At 28.7% G+C, this 22,515-nt stretch overlaps 1 protein-coding gene across 1 annotated transcript; it reads left to right on the top strand.

The window, feature by feature from the left end:
* Window positions 1-9,404: 9,404 nt before the first annotated feature.
* Window positions 9,405-18,775, top strand: LOC135961407 (zinc finger protein 54-like). The gene is made up of 5 exons (XM_065512906.1): window positions 9,405-9,533; window positions 9,645-9,836; window positions 11,578-12,167; window positions 13,937-14,071; window positions 18,688-18,775. The coding sequence occupies exons 1-5, from the start codon at window positions 9,405-9,407 to the stop codon at window positions 18,773-18,775; spliced, it is 1,134 nt and encodes a 377-aa protein (XP_065368978.1).
* Window positions 18,776-22,515: the final 3,740 nt, after the last annotated feature.

The following is a 22,515-nucleotide window of genomic DNA, read 5'->3' as shown; positions in this document are numbered from 1 at the left end:
ATTTTAAATGGTTTTTTCTCCTTTATCTTTTTTATTACCAAAAATTAAAACAAAATATCCTTTTGTCTGTTGAATTGACGATAGGGCCTAGAGAACTATAACATTTTCTCCAATTATTTTCTCTTGATCAGACATTTTTGGTACTGAAAATTAGCAAAATCGTATGACTTAAAAATGAGGAATTTTTTCAAATGTTTCGCTTTTATTTTGAGTCATTTGTACAATAAATATAAACTTATTCAAAGTATTGGCCATTGTTAGAAATGTACATTATCCCATCTTGCTGGCAACATATGGATTCCGATCCAAAAGGCAATTTCATATACACTGTTGCAATCGAAACAAATAGTAGTCGGACGGGGCAAGGTCTGGACTATAAAGCGGGTGAGGCAAATCTTCCCAACCACGTCATTCTAAATAGTTTTTAACAGGTATTGAAACATGTGGTCTGCCACATATTCTTGGCGTTTTTCGGCAAATGTTCGCTTCAAACGAATAAGTTCCCTATGAATGTTTGGCCAGATTTCAGCAGCTCACAATAGATATGACCATTTTGGTCCCACCTTAGCGACATGAATATTTGGCTTTGGTGTCGATTCAGGCTTCACATTCGATTTCTTACACTTCGGGTTAACTTAATGGATCTATTTTTCATCGCAAGTAATGACTTTCTTTTATAGCGTTCAAACATGTTTCGGTCACGCAAAATCGTCTTTGAAAGTGTCTCGGCTTAAATTCGTGTGGATGAATCCTGTTGCTCGCAAACGTTTTGAAATTGCTGCAATGATTTTGCAAGATATTGTTGAGTTTGACAACAATCTCCATGGAGTAATGACTCCAGTTCTTGGTCTTCAACCTTTAAATAAGTGAGAATAAATAAATATGTACCCTTCAAAATCACATATAAGTTATTAAAAATAAAAACCGCGTTCAAAAGATTCACCATCTACTCGTATAGTAAATTACGCATTTTTAAGTCTAAAAATTTACAAAATAACTTGAACCGATAACATTTAAATAAATTAATCTAGTGAAATCCGCCTAGTAGAAGCAGGAAATAATAGCTCACTTGGGTCCATACAGTATGTCCCTTTGTGTTACCTGAAAATAGAGAAATAAAGAGGGCCAGATAGAGATGAAAAGAGAAGAGAAGAGGATAGTCAGATAGAGTAAAGGTGTAGAAGAAATATAGAGGAAGAGGTCAGATAAGGAGAAAGATGGTCACCTCGAGGAGAATTCCGCCACGCCAAGAGTAGCCAATAGCTATTCCTTATAAAGGCTTTGATGCATTCTAACTTCATGACCGAGACTTCAGAAAGCCTATTAAAGGAACGATATCCTAGAAACCTAATGCGTAGATCCCGCATAGGAAGTCTATGTCTCTGTCAGCCATCTTGGCGCCTTTTTCGCCAGATCATCAGCAACATAGTTGCCTAAAAAATATCTCCGTGTCCTCGTACCCATACATAGAGAAAACAGATTGGTGGTAGCAACCGAATTTGTTGCCAATCGAATGAATCTATCTTAATGACCGAATTTTACAGTTGAGGTTAAACAATTTTGGAAGGGGTAACAAAAGTTTGGTTGGTTCAACCAAAAATCTTCTTTATCAACTGACCTTCTGTTGCTAGAACCGAAAAATTCTATGAGTACGACGGTTGAATGGCTCGATATCCTATTGAAGAATGCCCGGCAATCCTGGACTATGTTCGATGTTGTGTACACACTATCAGAGATTTTATTGCGGCTTGACTATCCGTATATTTACGAATACTTAAGCTTGAATAATACTACATTCATTTGGAATTATAAAAGACAACCTAATTTCATATTCCTGAATGCAGATACCTCCACCAATTCGATATCCCTTTCTAAAGCCGTCCGTATAGACTGAGAGACTCGTTGTGTCAAGTGAAGTTCCATCAATTAATTCCATGTTGTATGAAATTGAAAAACCAAAGTTTCTCGATAGGAAGGGCAATAATTAATATTATCTGGAAGGTTCTGTTTATTTTCGTGACCGTATGTAGCATTTTTCCATGCAAAAAACGCATTAAGCCTGAATACTGCAGTGAATGCAACAGGGCTCCATTTTAATATTGTTAAGAGTGACTTTGTTGCAGTCGTTCTTGGTGTTATCAGGATTTTCATTCTCCTTAAAACTCTTTGGAATAGCATGCAATCTGAACCTTTATCTACAGATTTCCATTAGATAGAGACTCCCTAGAATGATATCGGCTTGGTGACTAAATCAAATAGTCAATTCACATAACGGGGCTAATACCTCTATGACCTTCCTTCAGACATACATTGCCGGCAAGGCTTTCGATGTCCTTCCTAGGGTATTGGATTTCTAGGATAGTTTACTGTCCAGAATGACAAACAAGTATTTGCGCTGATTTTATGAATCTTAAAATGGTTACAAAATTTACCAAGACAAGAATGACTGACACTATTTACTGTAATAATATTCATAAAACGATTATTTGTTATCTACGCTCCCCAATAAGATTTTTTACTGCAGTATTGAGTACAAAACAAAACACTTTCCTTTCTTTAATCAATTTTAATGTAATTATACCGCCAACAACCGCCAAGGTGTGTCTTCTTTATTCGCAATAATCATCAGATTATAGTTATCGTAATACACCTAAAAGTTATGACTACACAAACCAACTAAGTATTCACACAAATACAATATTTTGCATATTTAAAATACATTACATAGTACATATTACCAAACATCCGTATAAAAGATATCCTTGGTAATTTGTATATGGATGTGTTTGTATATTTGACCTAAATTACTTTAACTAAAGTTTTTTTTAACTTTTTGTTTGGTTGGGTGGCTGATTGTACGAGTAAGAATATAATACGGACCCAGCTCATTTGCTGCAATAACGACATAAGTCAATGTTTCTAAAAACAAGTATGAGAGCTATATTCGGCTGTGTCGAATCTTATATACCATTCACCAAATTATACTTCGAAATACAAATTTTAAATATTTGTGTGTAAACAAAATTTTTTTTTTTCCAAAGCTGTTTTTTTAATTTTTTGTGAAAATTTTTTTTTCGAATTGTTTTTAACATTTCTATTTTTTTCAATTTAAAAAAAAAATTTTCGTTTTTTAATTTTTTTTTTGGTGAAAATAAAATTCGGGTTAAAAAATATTTTTTCCGACTTTGACCTATTGTAGGTCCAACTTACTATGGTCTTATATATGTCGTTGCAAAGATCTTTGAAATATCTGTCATTAGATATCCATATTGTCTATATTAATGACTTATTAATCCAGATATAGGTCAATAATCGAGGTTGTCCTGGTTTTTTCCTCATATCTCAGAAATTTGTGGACCGATTTTGCTGATTTTAAATAGGAAACTTCTCGGATCCTGAAGATATCTGGGGTCTTCAGAAAATTGATTTCAACAGACGGACAGACAGACAGAAATGGAAACTATCAAATTTATTTTTACAAAAGCTTGACTTAGAATGAAATTTAGTTCTAGAATCATAAAATTAGTTACAATTTTATATGTCAAACCTAATTTTGAGTTATGACGTTCTTGCAGGAATTCCACTATACGTGTGTAAGTTTAACCTCGCTAAAGTTTTATGTGGTATAGTTTTTTTTACAAATACATTTGCAATCCATATATAGAGTATAGAAATATTACTTGAATAATGGTAACAAGAATAATGGTGGCTATTAAGTGCCATTATGCACCCAACCTAAACTGGGTTACACTCATACACTAAACAGTATTCAATTACCCAGCAGTTTTTTGTCACTGGCTGACAACAATTTTTACATGTTGGGTCATTTAATAAGTTTGTAGTGTAGAAAGAAGTCAATTAGTTACTTTATACATCCCAGGTAATCTAGCATGAAGTCAATTGTCATTTTAGTGTCTCTAAGTAATACGGAATGTAGTCATTTCATAATCTATTGGATAGTAGTCGGAGGAAGGTTTTGTTTACACGGCTATTGGACTAAGCTTCCGCTTAGCATTCGTACATGTTAAAACAATTAGTTATATGGGTAATTAAGTAACCAGTTACATGACTACTTTGGATCAGCTATTAGACAGTCTATTTGTAATCTATGTAGGGTTAATTGACCCCCAGCTTAGGGCATTCACATGTTAAAATTACTAGTCACGTAGCTATTTATGTAACTAGTGGTCACTCTACACACTAAAATCACTTGTTCGGAACAGTCACCCAGAACAGCTGGGTATTTTTAGCCTTCTAAAGTAGGAAAGTTACACTGACAGTATTTCTCTAACTATACTAAATATCACGTAGAACCAACAGTACCATTACACCTAAAGTTTTTATTTTCCCGCACTTTTTCATTACCCGGGAAATCGGGATTGATTTTGAAATTTCCCGGGATTGCGGGAATTCCCGCCTAGAACAAATTATTAAATTTTAAGAATGTAGACTTCGTTAAAAATCTAAAAAATGTCTTTGGGTTTAAATTTAATGGAATACAAATAAACAAATTTAATATAAAGATATAAGCTGACACGATTTCTAATTTTGGTTATATACAAACCTGTCACCATTTGTCATTTGAATGGCTTTAATTTTTATTAGATTTTCTTCTACCTTTATTATTATTATTATTATTATTATTATTATTATTATTATTATTATTATTATTATTATTATTATTATTATTATTATTATTATTATTATTATTATTATTATTATTATTATTATTATTATTATTATTATTATTATTATTATTATTATTATTATTATTATTATTATTATTATTATTATTATTATTATTATTATTATTATTATTATTATTATTATTATTATTATTATTATTATTATTATTATTATTATTATTATTATTATTATTATTATTATTATTATTATTATTATTATTATTATTATTATTATTATTATTATTATTATTATTATTATTATTATTATTATTATTATTATTATTATTATTATTATTATTATTATTATTATTATTATTATTATTATTATTATTATTATTATTATTATTATTATTATTATTATTATTATTATTATTATTATTATTATTATTATTATTATTATTATTATTATTATTATTATTATTATTATTATTATTATTATTATTATTATTATTATTATTATTATTATTATTATTATTATTATTATTATTATTATTATTATTATTATTATTATTATTATTATTATTATTATTATTATTATTATTATTATTATTATTATTATTATTATTATTATTATTAATAATTCTGTCAGGCATGCTTTCGAAAATTTTGCTATTTAAAATCAGCAAAATCGGTCCACAAATGACTGAGATATGAGGAAATAACCAAGACAACCTCGATTTTTGACCTACAGTGGGGAGCTCAAATGAGTACATGTTTCTATTTTGTGCACTTCTTATGGAATAAAAATAAAACTAATAAAGCAAATCCAAAAATGTTTTCTGTCATTTATTTTATGTTTAATATGTAACAAAATTAATTACAATTCAAAACAAAAAACATCCAGTTCTAAATAAAAAAAACAGACAAAACTAAAATAACTCGCATGTACTCAATTTTGCACCCCACAATAACTTTAGGGAAGAATTGCATTTTTTAAAAAAATGTTCAAAATCCTTTATTACGTAAATAAAATTTTACATGCATTGGCATATTTTCTATCAATTTTTCATTAACTTTTTTTGGAATACTCTCTCTCTCGTGCTTAATCCGCTGTTAAAGCTCGTACAAATTGGTAGGAGTTAATCGGTATTGTTTCAACCGCCAATTCTCGATTCACCAAAAATTCTCAATAGGATTGAACTCAGGACATTGAGCTGATAACTGCATTAATAAGAAATTTTTCTAGGAACACCATTCTTTACGATTTTTGACGTGTGCATTGGGTCACTATCCTATTGAAAAATTACTTCTTCTGCAGGATTTTCTCTTTTATATACAAAAACGTGATGATGAGACTAAAAAATCGGTATGGTGAGTCTGCAAAATACGCAGATGGTTTTCTTTACCCATTATTTCATTGATTCTTTGCATTGGTCCAAGGTGGCACCATATAAAGCAACCCCATATCATTACCGTGTTTTACTGTTTCCTTACTGTATCACCAATTTTGAAAAAATCGGCGAAATAATAAGTTAAGAAGACTATCTGCGTATATTGAAGACTAATCATACCGAATTTATAGACTTGCCATTCCGATTTTGTAGATAAGATCGCCAATCATGCCGAAGAAGTTATTTTACAGCAGAATGGCGAATTAAAGCACTCATCAAAAACTTTGAAAAATGGTTTAGTGAGCAAAATTTCTACCGAAATAGTGTCCAGTTCGATATACTGACCTCAATACGTAATCATCTTTGTGTTTTTCACATTCATCTTTTGACTTTGTAGATTATAACGCTTATCCTGCAGAAGAAGTAATTTTTCAATAGGATGGTGACCCAATGCACACGTCAAAAATCGTAAAGAATGGTGTTCCTAGAAAAATTTCTTATTAATGCAGTTATCAGCTCAATGTCTTGAGTTCAATTCTATTGAGAATTTTTAGTGAATCGTGAATAGGCGGTTGAAACAATACCGATTAACTCCTACCAATTTGTACGAGCTTTAACAGCGGATTGAGCACGAGAGAGAGAGTAATCCAAAAAAAGTTGATGAAAAATTTATAGAAAATATGCCAATGCATGTAAAATTTTATTTACGTAATATAGGATTTTGAAATTTTTTTTAAAAAATGCAATTCTTCCCTAAAGTTATTGTGGGGTGCAAAATTGAGTACATGCGAGTTATTTTAGTTTTGTCTGTTTTTTTATTTAGAACTGGATGTTTTTAGTTTTGAATTGTAATTAATTTTGTTACATATTAAACATAAAATAAATGACAGAAAACATTTTTGGATTTGCTTTATTAGTTTTATTTTTATTCCATAAGAAGTGCACAAAATAGAAACATGTACTCATTTGAGCTCCCCACTGTATATCTGGATTACTAAGACATTAATATAGACAATATGGATATCTAATGATAGAATTTCAAAGACATTTGCAACGACGTATATAAGACCATAGTAAGTTGGAAATACAATGGGTCAAAATCGGAAAAAAATTTTAACCCGATTTTTTTAAAAAAAAAAAAAAATTAAAAAACAAAAAAAAATTTTAAAATTTAAAAAAAAAAAATATTTTAAAAAATTTAAAATAACAATCGAAAAAATTTTTTTTCCAAAAAATTAAAAAAACAACTAAAAAAAAATTAAATTTTGTTTACCTAAAAATATTTAAAATTTTGAAGTATAACTTGGTGAAGGGTATATAAGATTCGGCACAGCCGAATATAGCACTTTTACTTGTTTTTTTAATTTTGAATTGGAAATGTTTTGCTTATTAAATCAAAAATTAAGTAAAGATGTTAATTAAAACTTGAAAAAAGCTCAATAATATTAGACAAAATTCAATTCCACGGAAGGTGGTTTTATTCCAAACATTTTTGTTGTACTCTTTGTGAAAAAGCAAAATACTAAAATAATTCCACTTTCGATAGAATAGAATTCTGTGACAGCCGTGAACATTCACAAGTTTTATTAATATTTTGAATAATGAACTTGTTATTGGCCTATTTGGGTTAAATCTTTGTTATTGTATGAAACTTCTGCATTTGTTTTGGAGCTTTAAGTTTCTTTTAGAGAAATTCAAGTTCAAAAAACATCAAATAAAACTAAGGAAAATAATTCCCGGAAATTCTCGCACAATTTCCCGGGATTACATAAAATTCTTTTATGTAGCAATCAATTAAAATGGGGACAAGCTACGAGAATTAATTTGATAAATTTTCATTTCAAATAATTAATTTATCGTCAGCCCTAGATATTTCAAAGACCTTTGCAACGACGTATATAAGACCATAGTAAGTTGGACCTACAATGGGTCAAAATCAGAAAAAATATTTTTTAACCTGATTTTTTTTTCACCAACAATTTTTTTTCGCCAAATATTAAAAAAAATAATTTAAAAAAAAAACAATTCGCAAGAAGCAAAAAACAACTTCGGAAAAAATTTAGTTTACCTAAAAATATTTAAAATTTTTATTTTGAAGTATAATTTCCTGAAGGGTATATAAGATTCGGCACAGCCGAATATAGCTCTCTTACTGGTTTTTAATTATTGTATAATATTTCTATATTTAACCCTCCGTTAGTCGCAATCATTTTCAATCGATACTAGTCGCAATGTATCAAATTGATATCAATAAAAGAAAGGCGCGTTTGAAAATAATCTCTTCACTTTTTATTTCGAAAACATAAAAACAATATTAAATTCAAAGTATTTAAAAGAATAATAATAAGTATAAATATATTTTTATCCAAAAATAGGTGTTTAAAATATTTACATTAAAAAAAATGTTCCCTGTATCAACTAGATCAGTTGCGAGTAACGGAGGGTTAAAGTAACTGTTGACATCGTAACAAATGCAACCTTGAGCCTAGCAATAAAAATTAAGACAGCGATCAAAGAGAATCGAAAATAAAAACAATAATAGAGATACTGAATTTGTAAACAAAGTTTTCAAGGTCAGTAAGAATAATTGTCAATCAGAGATGGACATTTGTTGATTATATTTGATGTTCATAAGTACCGTGTATCTGGGATTTCAATGAAGTTTAACCAATGAATACTTAAAGAGTGTTCATAACTTAAAAATTATGTAACACACATTTTGATCTCATTTAGAAGCTGAAAATATTATAGAAATTGTAAATATTTTATGTAATTTTATTACATTGATCCAAACAACTGGTTCCTTACAAACATTACCCCCTGTCTGTCAAATATTTATCATACAAATTAATGAAGTTTGTTGGCAAGACAAAATTGTCTGAGCTGAAGCAGTAACAATTTTGTTATAAAGAAGCAATACTACTATATCTGAAGTTTATCATGACAAAAGTTTATCAGGTATAGACATAGGGTTATACAAGTGTTTTAGAATCAAAATATTGTTTTAGAATTGGTTGCGATAACACTAGTTAAGGATGTTATTAAAGAACCTGAAGTAGTTCTAAATATATTCATTCTAGCATTAGTGATTCTAGAACAAGTTCTAAACATTTGCCAGAGTTAAGTTATCTCGTAATTAAATTTTTTTCCAAGTTAAGATAATATTACCAAACGATGTTGTTTAGCATAATATATCTCATCTTGGAAACAAATTGTTAGGTAATTATATTTTTAAATTAATACAAATTATAAACTTTTTAAATTTTGTACTTGCTGTAAAAACTGTACTATTTTTCTGATGCAAAGCATAATTCAATTTTCCAACTCTGTTGTTAATAATTTAGTTTTTTCCTAATTAAATTAACTTAATTTAATAAAATAAAGAAATATGTTTTTACCAAAAATATGGATAATATGTCGTGTTTGTTTGAAACAACAAGAGGAAATGTTTAATATATTTAATGATGTGGTCGTTAAAAGTATTTGGACTCTACTGAGGGACTGTGGTGGTGTGCCGGTAAGTTTACTCTCCTAAGTCAAGGGCAAGTGATAAAACATTAAAATCATTTTATTATTTATAATATTATTTGTAATTGAATCATATGTGTACTATAAATTCTTGTATTAGGTCAGAAGAAATGATGATTTGCCGGATAAAATATGTGAACAATGTTTAAGAAGACTGTGTAAAGCCAATACCTTTCGAATCGATTGTCAACGTGGCCACCGTGAACTCGTACAGAAATTAATGGAAAGAAATATCAATATGTATGAAATAGATTTAGAGGAGGAAAGGAAATATTCTACTGATGTCATTTCGGTGAGAATTTAATGACAAAATCTAGTCTTAGAAATATTTATGTTCAAGTAGCTTTTGGAATACAAAAATATTTCGATTTTTTACTATTTTAAAACTTACAGGCCTGTCACACATTTTGTTCGGAATGGTTTCAATGGTTTCAAGTTACAATCCCGATCGATTTCGTTTTAGGTTCTTCAGAATCCGTGTAATTTTTTAATTCCAAAAATATTCAATATGTAATTCTGTCTTTCTGATTTTAATTTGAACAGCGCTTTTTTTTATTAAAGCAAATGTGAAGTTTTTGCTACAGAAACTGATTAAACCTTTAGATAAAAAAATAATTACAAAGAAATATCAATTCCCATAGACAACAACTAGATAGGTAACTGAGAGCCGAAAACCTAAGTCTGTTGCCAGAAACCTAATTCATGAGAATGTATTGCATGTATTTTGTTATTGTATCACCCGTATGTGTGAAAAGAGAGTAATTTTTCAATATGTATTACTCTCTCCTTCCGTTCTATGTGTTTATTCTATGTCAATTCCTCTTTGAAAACTGAAAGTGATTTCATTCCGAATGAAATTTTCGTTTTACTTTTAAAGTTACTGGATATTTTTTACTGGAAAGTACGCGAACTATTATATTATAAAAGATTTTATACATAGAGCGGAAAATCTTCTGTCAAAGACCTAACTCAGTTGTCAAAAACCTGAGTGTTGAGAATGCATTAGTGAAAAAACTATGTGAAAATAAAAACAACACTCGTATGTGTGATTATTTTGAGTATTTTTTTTGTTTGAGTTTTTTTTTATAGTTTCCGCCATAGAGAAAATATACATAGAGCGGAAACTAGAAAAAACTCAAACAAAAAAATTACTCAAAAAAGTTACACATACGAGTGTTGTTTGTGTTTTCGCATAGTTTTTTTTACTAATACATTCTCACCACTTATTTTTTTGACAACTGAGTTAGGAGAGTTTCCGCTCTATTTATATTTTCTCTATGGTTTCCGCTCTATGTTTCACTATGATTTTAACAAAGGTTCGAAATAATTAGTTCTTAATTAAATTTTCAAAATCATATTGAATATATTCTCATAACAATTCTATTAAAGCATTCACAACGAATTAATTCGTTGTAGTTCTGGTTCGATTGATATTTACAATCGAGAAAATCGGCCCACAAATGGCTGAGAGAAAGAGTCTTCTAATAGGACTTCCGAACTTTGACAGTTGATAGCGGTCATAACGTTGAAGTTACATCTGTCTAATTGGCTGTCATTTATTCAGTTTATTCAACAATGCGTGCGATTGATAAAGGGTATTCAGTTTTGAACCTAATTTCCATTTCTGGATGTTATATTCCATACATGATGGCATCGATAGGCCTTTCAAGAAATGGTTTTCAATATTTACACTTATTCTCAATTCATTTTGTAAATGATTAAAAACAAAACAAATTCAATTAAGAGAAAATACTTTATTTCAATTTGTATGTTGAATGAATTCTGTTATGAATTAATTCCATTATGAATTAATTCAACAATGAATGAATTATATTTAAATAAAACCCTTCAAATGAAGCTAAACTATTAGATATTGGGAATGAATTGCTAACATTTTTTAAATTCCGAATTAGAATTTTAGTGAATTAATATCAAATTGTATTAATAAATTCGAAGCCTGTATTAAGTATATTTCATTTTTGAACCAATTTCGTATAAAAATATGTGTAATCGTCCACCTTTCTTTTATTTAGATATCTGATACAATAAACGATTACCCAGTTTCAAGCTACATAACAAAATTGGAACCACAATTTTATATTAAACAATCAGAAAATAGCGAAAATCCAGCAGATGCATCTAACGAGAATATTACTATTGAAAATGAAATCAGAAACCATAACAAGAAACAATATTGTGTAGTTTCAAAAAATAACACTGAAGAAACAATTGTTGAAACAACTGCCAAAACATCGAATCGAAAAGAACCCATTGTATTATTATTGAAATTAAAAAATATACAGCATGATAAAAATCCAGCAGAAACAAATAAAACGGATTCGCCAACGAAACTAGAAACAAAGAAAAAAACTGAAACAAAAGCATCAAATAAAATGTATACGAAAATAACAAATGAAAAGGCGAAATTGAAAACTAGAACTAAAACAATAAAAGCGAAAACGAAAACTATTTTAAAAACGAAATTGAAATTAAAATCTAACAGTATTAAAAACTATTTTACAGGAAATGCAAATTTTACCTGTAAAGTGTGTAAGAAAAAGTATAATAATTATGTCCTTTTACGCCATCATATGTATACCCACGATAGACCACATCAATGCCAGTAAGTTAAAAAATATTATTTGTAAATTATTTTTGTCCCATCTTTAATAGATAGTCGTTGCTGCGTCTTAAAAAAGAGCTAGAAGTAAAGTTTTAGAATTATGTATGTTTATTTGATTATACCACAGCCTTACCGATTCTTTGTTGACTTTACAAATAAATAGATTGGTTCAAAATTCATTAAAGGCGTCTTACCAGATTTCGCAATTGGCCCATTGCCGATCCAAATTTCAAAGGCGTGTTATACTTCGTTGAAAAGGTCTTTAAAATACATTTCAATTCGTTTGATATGCATGTTGTTAATGTATAGAACTTAGTGTACGAGATATAGCCAAACATATTTCCAAATATTTGCTGATTTTAAATATCAAAATTCTCATAAATATAACGTATATATTCTCGCTTGGCACAAAATTTCGTTCGGAATGGTTTGAATTCCGTTGTTATTATTCCGATCCATTTTTTTTAACTACTTCTTTGACAATGTTCTGTAATATCAAAACAAAAATCAACATTTGTAATAAAATTGATAAAAAAAAGAGAAAATCAAATAATTACAAACATGTATCAATTCCACTTAGAAAACAGAAAGGTTTAATTACGAAATAAAAATTCGTTTAGCTTTGTCTTTTTTTTCCAAAGTTGTTTCATTTTTTGGCAAAAACATTTTTTTGGAATTGTTATATTAAAATTTTTTAAATTTTAAAATTTTTTTTTAAAATTATTTTAATCAATTATTTTTAATCAATTTTTTCTTTATGTTATATATACATTTCTTGTTAGTCCTAAAAATAGAGAAAATTGGAAAATATTTGAAACCGCGGTCATCAAAAAACTGGAGTAGGGTGGGTAAAAATGTTAAAAATGTATTATTCAAATGCCAATATCTCTTACGCTATAAGAGGTAATTGATAGCTACGAGATGTTATATGTAGTACTCGGAGAGAAGATTCTATATTTTGAAATCGGAACACAAACGAAGAAACATTATTATTTTTAAAATTGAACATACCCGAGGTCTCCTAGCAAAAGAGGTCTTGAGCTCCAAATCTTCTCGTAAAAAACCGGAAGCTCGATTTTGATTTTAGAACCATGGTTTCTTCTGGAAAAGTTCTTAGAATTTTCCGTAGATTAGGAATTTGCTATACGCTTAGTAGTCAAAAGAATTTACCCACCCTATCAAACATACTATGGTCTTATATACGTCGTTGCAAGGTCTTTGAAATATCTATCATTAGATATCCATATTGTCTATACTAATGACTTAGTAATCCAGATATAGATCAAAAATTGGTCAAAAATTGAGGTTGTCTTTGTTTTTTCCTCATATCTCAGCCATTTGTTGGCCGATTTTGCTGATTTTAAATTGGAAACTTCTCGAAAGCATGTCTGACAGAATTATTGAAGATTTGAATTCCGAAAATATCTTTGGTCTTCAGAAAATTTATTTCAACAGACAGACAGACGGACATGGCTTAATCGACTCCGCTATCTATAAGGATCCAGAATATATATACTTTATAGGGTCGGAAAATTATATTGTGGAAATTACAAACGGAATGACAAACTTATATATACCCTTCTCATGAAGTTAAAGGGTATAAAAATACAACTTTGATCGGAATGAAATTCTGACAGGGGGATATCGGTCAACTTCCAAATTTGAATGACTCTCTTTAAAAGTTGTTAAAACCTTATAGTAGTACATAAGTCTTATTTTAGGCGCAGCGACGATGTCTTCCTGTCTAATATTTACCATTTTTCATTTAGAATTTGTAAGAAAAGTTTTAGTCAAATTCAAGCATTTTTGTGTCATAAAAACCGGCATACTGGAAAAAAACCATATAATTGTAGATTTTGTAATAAAACATACTCAGACATTTCAAATCGTAACAGTCATGAGAGGTAAGTTTTTTTTTTTTTTTTATTTAATGGAGAACTTCTGACCAAAATACTTTAGTCATTTATGACATTAGTTCGGTTATAGTCGTTTTATAAATTTTGGTATAACAACCGTTCGAATAATCGAAAAAATCTGTAGTATCTGCTATATACATAGATTGAAAATATACTTGTTTAACTTTTATTTTATTTCAGGAAACTGCATAAAAAACAGGAATTTAAGTGCGAGAAATGTAATAAAATATTTCGGCTTCAAACATTATTACAAAGACATGTACAATGTCATAGACCTAAAAAGTAAGTATTACAATTGGAAATATTAAAATTAGTTTTAGAATGCATGCATAAAGCCTGAACTTGTTCATGTTTGGAATTCCGACCAATCATTTTAGTTTGAAATTGTCACTTCCGGAACTGGTTCCAAAGAAGCGTTGCGGAACTAGCTCTAGTTATTAATAACGGTTCTGGAACTAGTTTGAAATTGTCATCTTCGAAACTAGTTCTAGGGAAGCTTTACGGAGCAAATACACATTCATAGGAACAGTTCTTTTACTAGTGATTTTTCTTTAAAATTGCCAAGCTTCAAACTAGTTTCAAAAGCAGTTTCAAAAGCAGAATTTGTATCTTTTATTTTGTTCATTTATAGAAATAGCTTTGGAAGACTTATGTTTAACTAAAATATCCCTAATAGATTTTTGGATTCATTCAATAGTTCTTCAGTAGTCTGTTATTAAAGAATCTGAAGTGGTTCTTATTATATTTATTTATTACAGCCCAATTATGAATAAAAAATTCCGCTGGAGTTTGTTCCCCGGGAGTTTTTTCCCATTCAATTTGAATAGGAAAAATGAGAAAAGGGAGAAAACTCCCGGGGAAATTTTATTCATAATTGGGCTGATAATTTTAGAATACGTTCTGAAACTTTTCCTGGGATACAATCAAAAGTTCGAAAGAATTGATTCTTAATTCAATGTTCAAAATCAAATTGAATATATTCCCTATTCCATTAAAACAATCGGCACGAATTAATTCATTGTCTTTACTTCATTACTTAGCACTGCAAACGTATTGACTTCATTCCTTTAAGAATTCATTCTTTATAGAATTAATTCCTGTTAAATCATTCAAGTTTCCTTTAACACAAATCCATTACCAAACAGCTTTAAAAATGTGTTGAATGATCTTCAATTCAAATCTATTACAAATTTTTTTCTGAAACTGAATTAAAAATAAAATATTTTAATTTAATTTGTATAAGATATGAATTAAAACAAGTAAGAGATCTATATTCGGCTGTGCCGAATCTTATATACCCTTCACCAAATTATACTTTAAAATAAATTTTTATTTATTATTTATTATTATTTTTTTTTTAATTGTTTTTCAAAATTTTTTTTTTCGAAATTGGTTTTTAATTTTTTTTTAAAAAAAAATTTTTAATTTTTCCCGTTTTTTTGCTCATATCTCCGTTATTTATGGACCGATTTTGCTGATTTTAAATAGCAAACTTCTCGAAAGCATGTCTGACAGAATTATTGAAGATTTGGATCCCGAAGATATATGGGGTCTTCAGAAAATTGATTTCAACAGACGGACAGACAGAAGGATCCAGAATATATATACTTTATATGGTCGGAAATGAAAAATGTAGAAATTACAAACGGAATGACAAACTTATATATACCCTTCTCACGAAGGTGAAGGGTATAAAAAATTAATTAATTCTGTTATGAATAAATTTAACGATAACTGAATTCTATTTAAATTAAGAATTAGATTTTGGTGATGGATTTATGGAATGAATGGCTGAAATTTGTTAATTCCGAATTAAGATTTTAGTGAATTGAATACATACGCGGATTGAATACTTAGTATAAGTATTTCCTTTCCCGCACTTTTACATTTCCCGGGAAATCGGGATTCATTTTGAAATTTCCCGAGAATTCCCGCCTAGAACAAATTATTCAATTTTAAGAATGGAGACATGGTTAAAAATCTAAAAAATTTCTTTGGTTTTAAAATGTAATTGGATACAAATAAAAAAATCCAATACAAATTTATTATAACTGACTCGATTTCTAATTTTGGTTATATACAAACCTGTCACCATTTGTCATTTGTATCGGAATTTCCATCTTCAATTTCCATTAGATTTTGTTATACCTTCCTTAGATTCCAATTATTTCTGTTAATTCGCAAAAAATAAATATTTTATTATACCCTTCACCTTCGTGAGAAGGGTATATATAAGTTTGTCATTCCGTTTGTAATGTCTACATTTTTCATTTCCGACCCTATAAAGTATATATATTCTGGATCCTTATAGATAGCGGAGTCGATTAAGCCATGTCCGTCTGTCCGTCTGTCTGTTGAAATTAATTTTCTGAAGACCCCAGATATCTTCGGGATCCAAATCTTCAATAATTCTGTCAGACATGCTTTCGAGAATTTTGCTATTTAAAATCAGCAAAATCGGTCCACTATCTGGATTACTAAGACATTAATATAGACAATATGGATATCTAATGATAGATATTTCAAAGACATTTGCAACGACGTATATAAGACCATAGTAAAATGGACCTACAATGGGTCAAAATCGTAAAAAAAAAATTTTTTCAAAAAAAATTTAAAATTTAAAATTTAAAAAAAAAATAATCGAAAAAATGTTTTTTCCAAAAAATGAAAAAACTGGAAAAAAAATTAAATTTTGTTTACCTAAAAATATTTAAAATTTTGAAGTATAATTTGGTGAAGGGTATATAAGATTCGGCACAGCCGAATATAGCACTCTTACTTGTTTTTTTTTTTAAATTTGAATTGGCGATGTTTTGCTTATTAAATCACAAATTAAGTAAAGATGGTAATTAAAACTTGATTAAAACCCAATAATATGGTTTATTCCAAAAAATTTCGTTTTACTCTTTGTGAAAAAGCTAAATATACTAAAATAATTCCACTTTCGATCGGAATAGAATTCTGTGACAGCCCTGCACTTGTTATTGGTCTATTTGGGTTAAATCTTTTTCGTTGTATGAATCTTCTGCATTTGTTTTGGAACTTTAAGCATCTCTTAGAGAAAGTCAGGTTCAAAAAACATCAATAGGACCAAGGAAAATAATTCCCGGGATTGAAAATTTTGTGGAATTCCCGGGATTTCCCGACCGGGGAATAGTTTTTACTTTATTTATAAAGATATGTTTAATGACAAAATCCTGGATTTCATTCACGGCATTAATTCTTTTCAGTGAAATGCAAATAAATCCGAAAGATGGAGTCATAACTATATTACAGAAATAAAATGACTAAACATGGGATTGTGCCAGACGAATATTATGACTAGTTTTTATTGGAATCTTTGTGGACTACCTTGAAATAACTAACAGGCTAGTATTCTATATATTTTTGTTAAGAAATCAAAATTGATTTGATTTAATTTTGATTAGATTTTAACTAAAACAAGTAGGAGCTATATTCGGCTGTGCCGAATCTTATATACCCTTCACTAAACTATACTTCAAAATACAAATTTTAAATATTTTTAAGTAAAATTAATTTTTTTCCAGTTGTTTTTTTCATTTTTTGGAAAAAAAAGAATTTTTCGAATTGTTATTTAAAATTTTTTAAAGAAATTCGGGTTAAAAAATATTTTTTCCGATTTTGACCCATTGTAGGTCCAACTTACTATGGTCTTATATACATCGTTGCAAAGGTCTTTGAAATATCTATGATTAGATATCCATATTGTCTATATTAATGACTTAGTAATTCAGATATAGGTCAAAAATCGAGGTTGTCCTGGTTTTTTCCAGATAGACAGACAGACGGATATGACTTAATCGACTCGGCTATTTATAAGGATCCAGAATATATATACTTTATAGGGTCGAAAAATTATATTTTGGAAATTACAAACGGAATGACAAACTTATATATACCCTTCTCACGAATGTGAAGGGTATAAAAACTGAAATTTTTCAAAGTTTTCATTGATTTATTAAGTCCCGGTCCACACAGTGAAACATTTACTGCAAAACATTTTTAAATTCTCTTTTGAAACTGCATTCGTGTCCACACAGTGAGTTTTTTGCTTTTCAGTTTTTGACATTTCTGTACAGTACGAATGCGAACGAATAAATGTGGATGACATACTCAACAAAAACTTCATGTACATGAAACAAAGTTCCCTTTTTCATTCATCTTTCCCCTTTCATCAACAAACTCAAATGTTTTGCAGCAAATGTTTCACAGTGTGGACCGGGACTAATGAATGAATTCTATTCAAACCCTTTCTTTAATGGAGCTAATCATTATGAATTGCTGATATTTTTTAATTCTACCTTAAGATTTTAGTAAATCTGTATTAATTACAAGCTCTGGGAGTTTTTTATGTAATTAGAATCGAAAGAAAACATTTACAAATGAACGATTTTCTTAATAAACTGCACCTGCTCCCTTAAAATTCTCACTTTAACCCTAATAAATTTTGCAATGATGAGTCCATAATTGATCATTTTCCCAAATAGGGCCCAGTTTCAAAAAATCCGTCTATTATTTCATTAATTTTTTATTATTCCAACAACATTTTTCTAACATATAACCATTTTGTTATCTTTTAGATGTTTTATCTGCAACAAAGAGTATGCTTCTCTTCAAATGGTGCGTAATCATCATAATCGGATACATTTAAAATTATTAAATAAATAATAAATAAATTGTTAAACATACAAGCAAATTAAATAACACCAGAAGAAACTAAGCATGATGATATAATTCAAGTAAACTTTTGTATGTATTCATTCATATAATTGAAATTTGAATTTTATTGAATTGAAATTATATTATTATTATTATTAAGTTTAAAGTGTTTGTATTATTCCCAAAATTTCCATACGAAATTTGTTTTATAAATCTTAAATTAATTTAAAATTTGATTATGCAGTATTATTTGATTATAAGTATTTTATAAAGCATGTATTGTAGAATTTTAATATGAATTTATTGCAGCTAGAAGCTGTTCATTACTGATTAAAATTAAATAAAACATGAAATATTGAATATTTTATATGAAATTGCTGATTCTTTTTTTTAATATTGGTTTAAACTACTGTGAAGTAGAAATATGTAAATTAATAAATGTCCACCACTAGCACATCGTTCCAAGGTTAAAATTTCCCAAGTCTGTACTTAATAAATCTTAAATGATGATCTCAATTTTTTATATTTTTTAGTCTGGGCCACTTATCGAACAATCTGTCTAAAAATATTTATACAAAATGCAAAACAACGAATCTAGCTCTAGATTAGAGTTTCCAAAAAACCGAAGAATTTCAAAATCGCGGTTTCGGTTTTAAAAAATTTAAAACCGATCGGTTTCGGTTTTTTTCGGTTTTGTGATAATTTATTAAAAATTAAGTGTTATATAAACAAAGTCAGTTGAAAAATTTTAAACTTGACGGCTGTTCAAGAGGATTAAAGAAAATTGTTACATTTTCTTTTAATGGTACTTTAATATACATATTAAATTAGTTAGCTTATATACATTAAAGTTGGCTAATAGCTTCTCGTAAAGAAATAATCAAGAATAGGGGGCTCAATGGTATTATGATACCAAAAAAGGAGAACTAAACCAAACTAAGGATTAACTTTTCGTTCTTCAAAATGATACCTTTTGAATTTTCTATAATATTAAAATTACTTTTATTTCAAACTTGATTATATTCAAATATTCATAGGTACTTTTTTCCAACTAGAAACACTGTTATGGTTTAGTTAAGGCGAATTGAAAAGGGATAATCAATGGTACTATTTCTTTATTGTAATGGTACTTTTTGAATATTTTATAATAATAAACCTAAAAATTAAAAATAAGTCACACACTTTAGTGGTACCTTTCTTTTGCATTTTCTACAATAATGGACCCAGAAATATGAAATTGGGAATTCACGATGATGAGTGAAAATACATAATGTGGGTGGGTCTTTGGTACTTTTTTTTATTCTAATAATACGTTTCGAATGAGCAAGAATCCACATTACAATGATCCAATAAACATGAAATTAGAGACATCATATCCTGAATTATTGTTAATTCACAAATGAAGACTTAATAGTACTATTTGTTTCTTCTAATTGGGGTGGAGAAGCGCACCGGGTCAGCTAGTATTCCATGCTTTTATCGGATATTTAAAAATAACTAAATCTTTGTTACAAAAATTTTGATTTGTAATACAATTAAAAAGAAAACAAGTAAGAGTGATATATTCGGCTGTGCCGAATCTTATATACCCTTCACCAAATTATACTTCAAAATAAAAATTTTAAATATTTTTAGGTAAACAAAATTTATTTTTTTTCCAAAGTTGTTTTTTTCATTTTTTGGAAAAAAAATTTTCTAATTGTTATTTTAATTTTTTTTTTTAAATTTAAAATATTTTTTTTTATATTAATTTTAAATTTTTTTTTGTTTTTTCATTTTTTTTTTGGTGAAAAAAAAAATTCGGGTTCAAATTTTTTTTTTCCGATTTTGACCCATTGTTGGTCCAACTTACTATGGTCTTATATACGTCGTTGCAAATGTCTTTGAAATATCTATCATTAGATATCCATATTGTCTATGTTAATGTCTTAGTAATCCAGATATAGGTAAAAAATAGGTCAAAAATCGAGGTTGTCCTGGTTTTTTCCTCATATCTCAGCCATTCTGATTTTAAATAGCAAACTTCTCGAAAGCATGTCTGACAGAATTATTGAAGATTTGGATCCCGAAGATATCTCGGGTCTTCAGAAAATTGATTTCAACAGACAGACAGACGGACATGGCTTAATCGACTGCGCTATCTATAAGGATCCAGAATATATATACTTTATAGGGTCGGAAATGGAAAATTTAGAAATTACAAACGGAATGACAAACTTATATATACCCTTCTCACGAAGGTGAAGGGTATAACAAGTAAGAGAGCTATATTCGGCTGTGCCGAATCTTAGATATCCTTCACCAAATTATACTTAAAAATAATTTTTTTTTTTTAAATATTTTGAGGTAAACAAAATTTAATTTATTTTTCCAAATTTTGTTATAAAAAGTATTTTTAAATTTTTTTAAAATTTTTTCTTTTCGAAATAGTTTTTTAATTTTTTTTAAAAAAGTTTTCTCCAATTTTTTTTTTTAATTTTTTAAAAAAAAATTTTTTTTGAAAAATAATTTATGACAAAAATGTTTCATAAAAAAATTCGGGTTAAAAATATTTTTACCGATTTTGACCCATTGTAGGTCCAACTTACTATGGTCTCATATACGTCGTTGCAAAGGTCTTAGAAATATCTATCAATGGATATCCATATTTTCTATATTAATGACTTAGTAATCCAGATATAGATCAAAAATAGGCCAAAAATCGAGATTTTCCCGGTTTTTTCCTTATATCTCAGCCATTTGTGGGCCGATTTTGTAGATTTTAAATAGCAACCGATACGGAAGAATTCCCGACATATTGATGTATGAATCATGTATGCAAGTTATTTAGGGGTTACGGAAAGTTGATTTCAACATACAGACGGAAATGGCTATCTATAACGATCCCGAATATATACAGTATTGGCCATAACTAAAGCACCCACTCAATGAATTTTTTTCATATGGTATTTTTTTTTGTATAAAATCAAAGTTTTAAATATCTATTATGTATTATTTTCATTTGTTAATATGTTTAGTATTGATAAACAAATACTTTCAATGTTAACCTTTCTATAAGAGGTAACTTAAAATCAAAAAATATTTTAAGCTAGAAAATGAAACGGACAAAACTAAAGCACCCCTTCAAGGATATACTATGAAACAAATTTTAATTAATTTTTTGTTGCAAATCCTTTGTTTTGGATGGCACAAGAATATCTCTTAGCAAAGGAGATATTATGTTTTTTTTTTTGGCGTTTTTCGGTATTCCTTCCCAGGCTATTTTAAGGGCATGAAATAAATCGGGAGATTGACCAGGCCAATGAAGAAATTGGACCTTATTGCTCTGTAGCCAAGTCTTACAAACTTTGGAGGGGAACTTCCAGCAGGATAACGATCCTGTTGGAAGCTCCCTATAATTGGCATCTCTTCACTGGCATAAGGCAACATTACAGCTTTCATTTCATTTGACCCAAATCATTGACCAGAAAAGCAACCCCAGACCATTACATTGCCTCCTCCATGTTTAATTGTTCCTTTGCAGAGGAACTTTTTAAATTGTATTTGGATTCGTCGGGGAACAGTACTGTCTTTCATTTTTGGACACTCCAGTCGATGGGCTTTGTCAAACTTCAGTCTAGCTTTCTTGTTCTTAGCTGATAGAAATGCTGAACAAATCGTTTTCGTCCGGACTCTACTAATTTGCATGTCACAAATTCCATTCCGATGGAGAGTGGAATTAATTCCGTATTTTGCTTCTTAAGAAAAAG

The sequence above is a fragment of the Calliphora vicina genome, chromosome 5, assembly GCF_958450345.1.
Source record: "Calliphora vicina chromosome 5, idCalVici1.1, whole genome shotgun sequence".
In the NCBI taxonomy this organism is placed as follows: Eukaryota; Metazoa; Arthropoda; class Insecta; order Diptera; family Calliphoridae; genus Calliphora; species Calliphora vicina.
The sequence above is the reverse complement of the archived record's forward strand: the minus strand, read 5'-3'. Positions and strand labels throughout refer to the sequence as shown.

Bases quoted from the DNA above. Each gene is read 5' to 3' on its own strand.
- LOC135961407 (XM_065512906.1), top strand. From the start codon at position 9,405: ATGTTTTTACCAAAAATATGGATAATATGTCGTGTTTGTTTGAAACAA. The intron at 9,534-9,644 runs GTAAGTTTACTC...TTCTTGTATTAG, and splicing joins GGGACTGTGGTGGTGTGCCG to GTCAGAAGAAATGATGATTT. The intron at 9,837-11,577 runs GTGAGAATTTAA...TCTTTTATTTAG, and splicing joins ATTCTACTGATGTCATTTCG to ATATCTGATACAATAAACGA.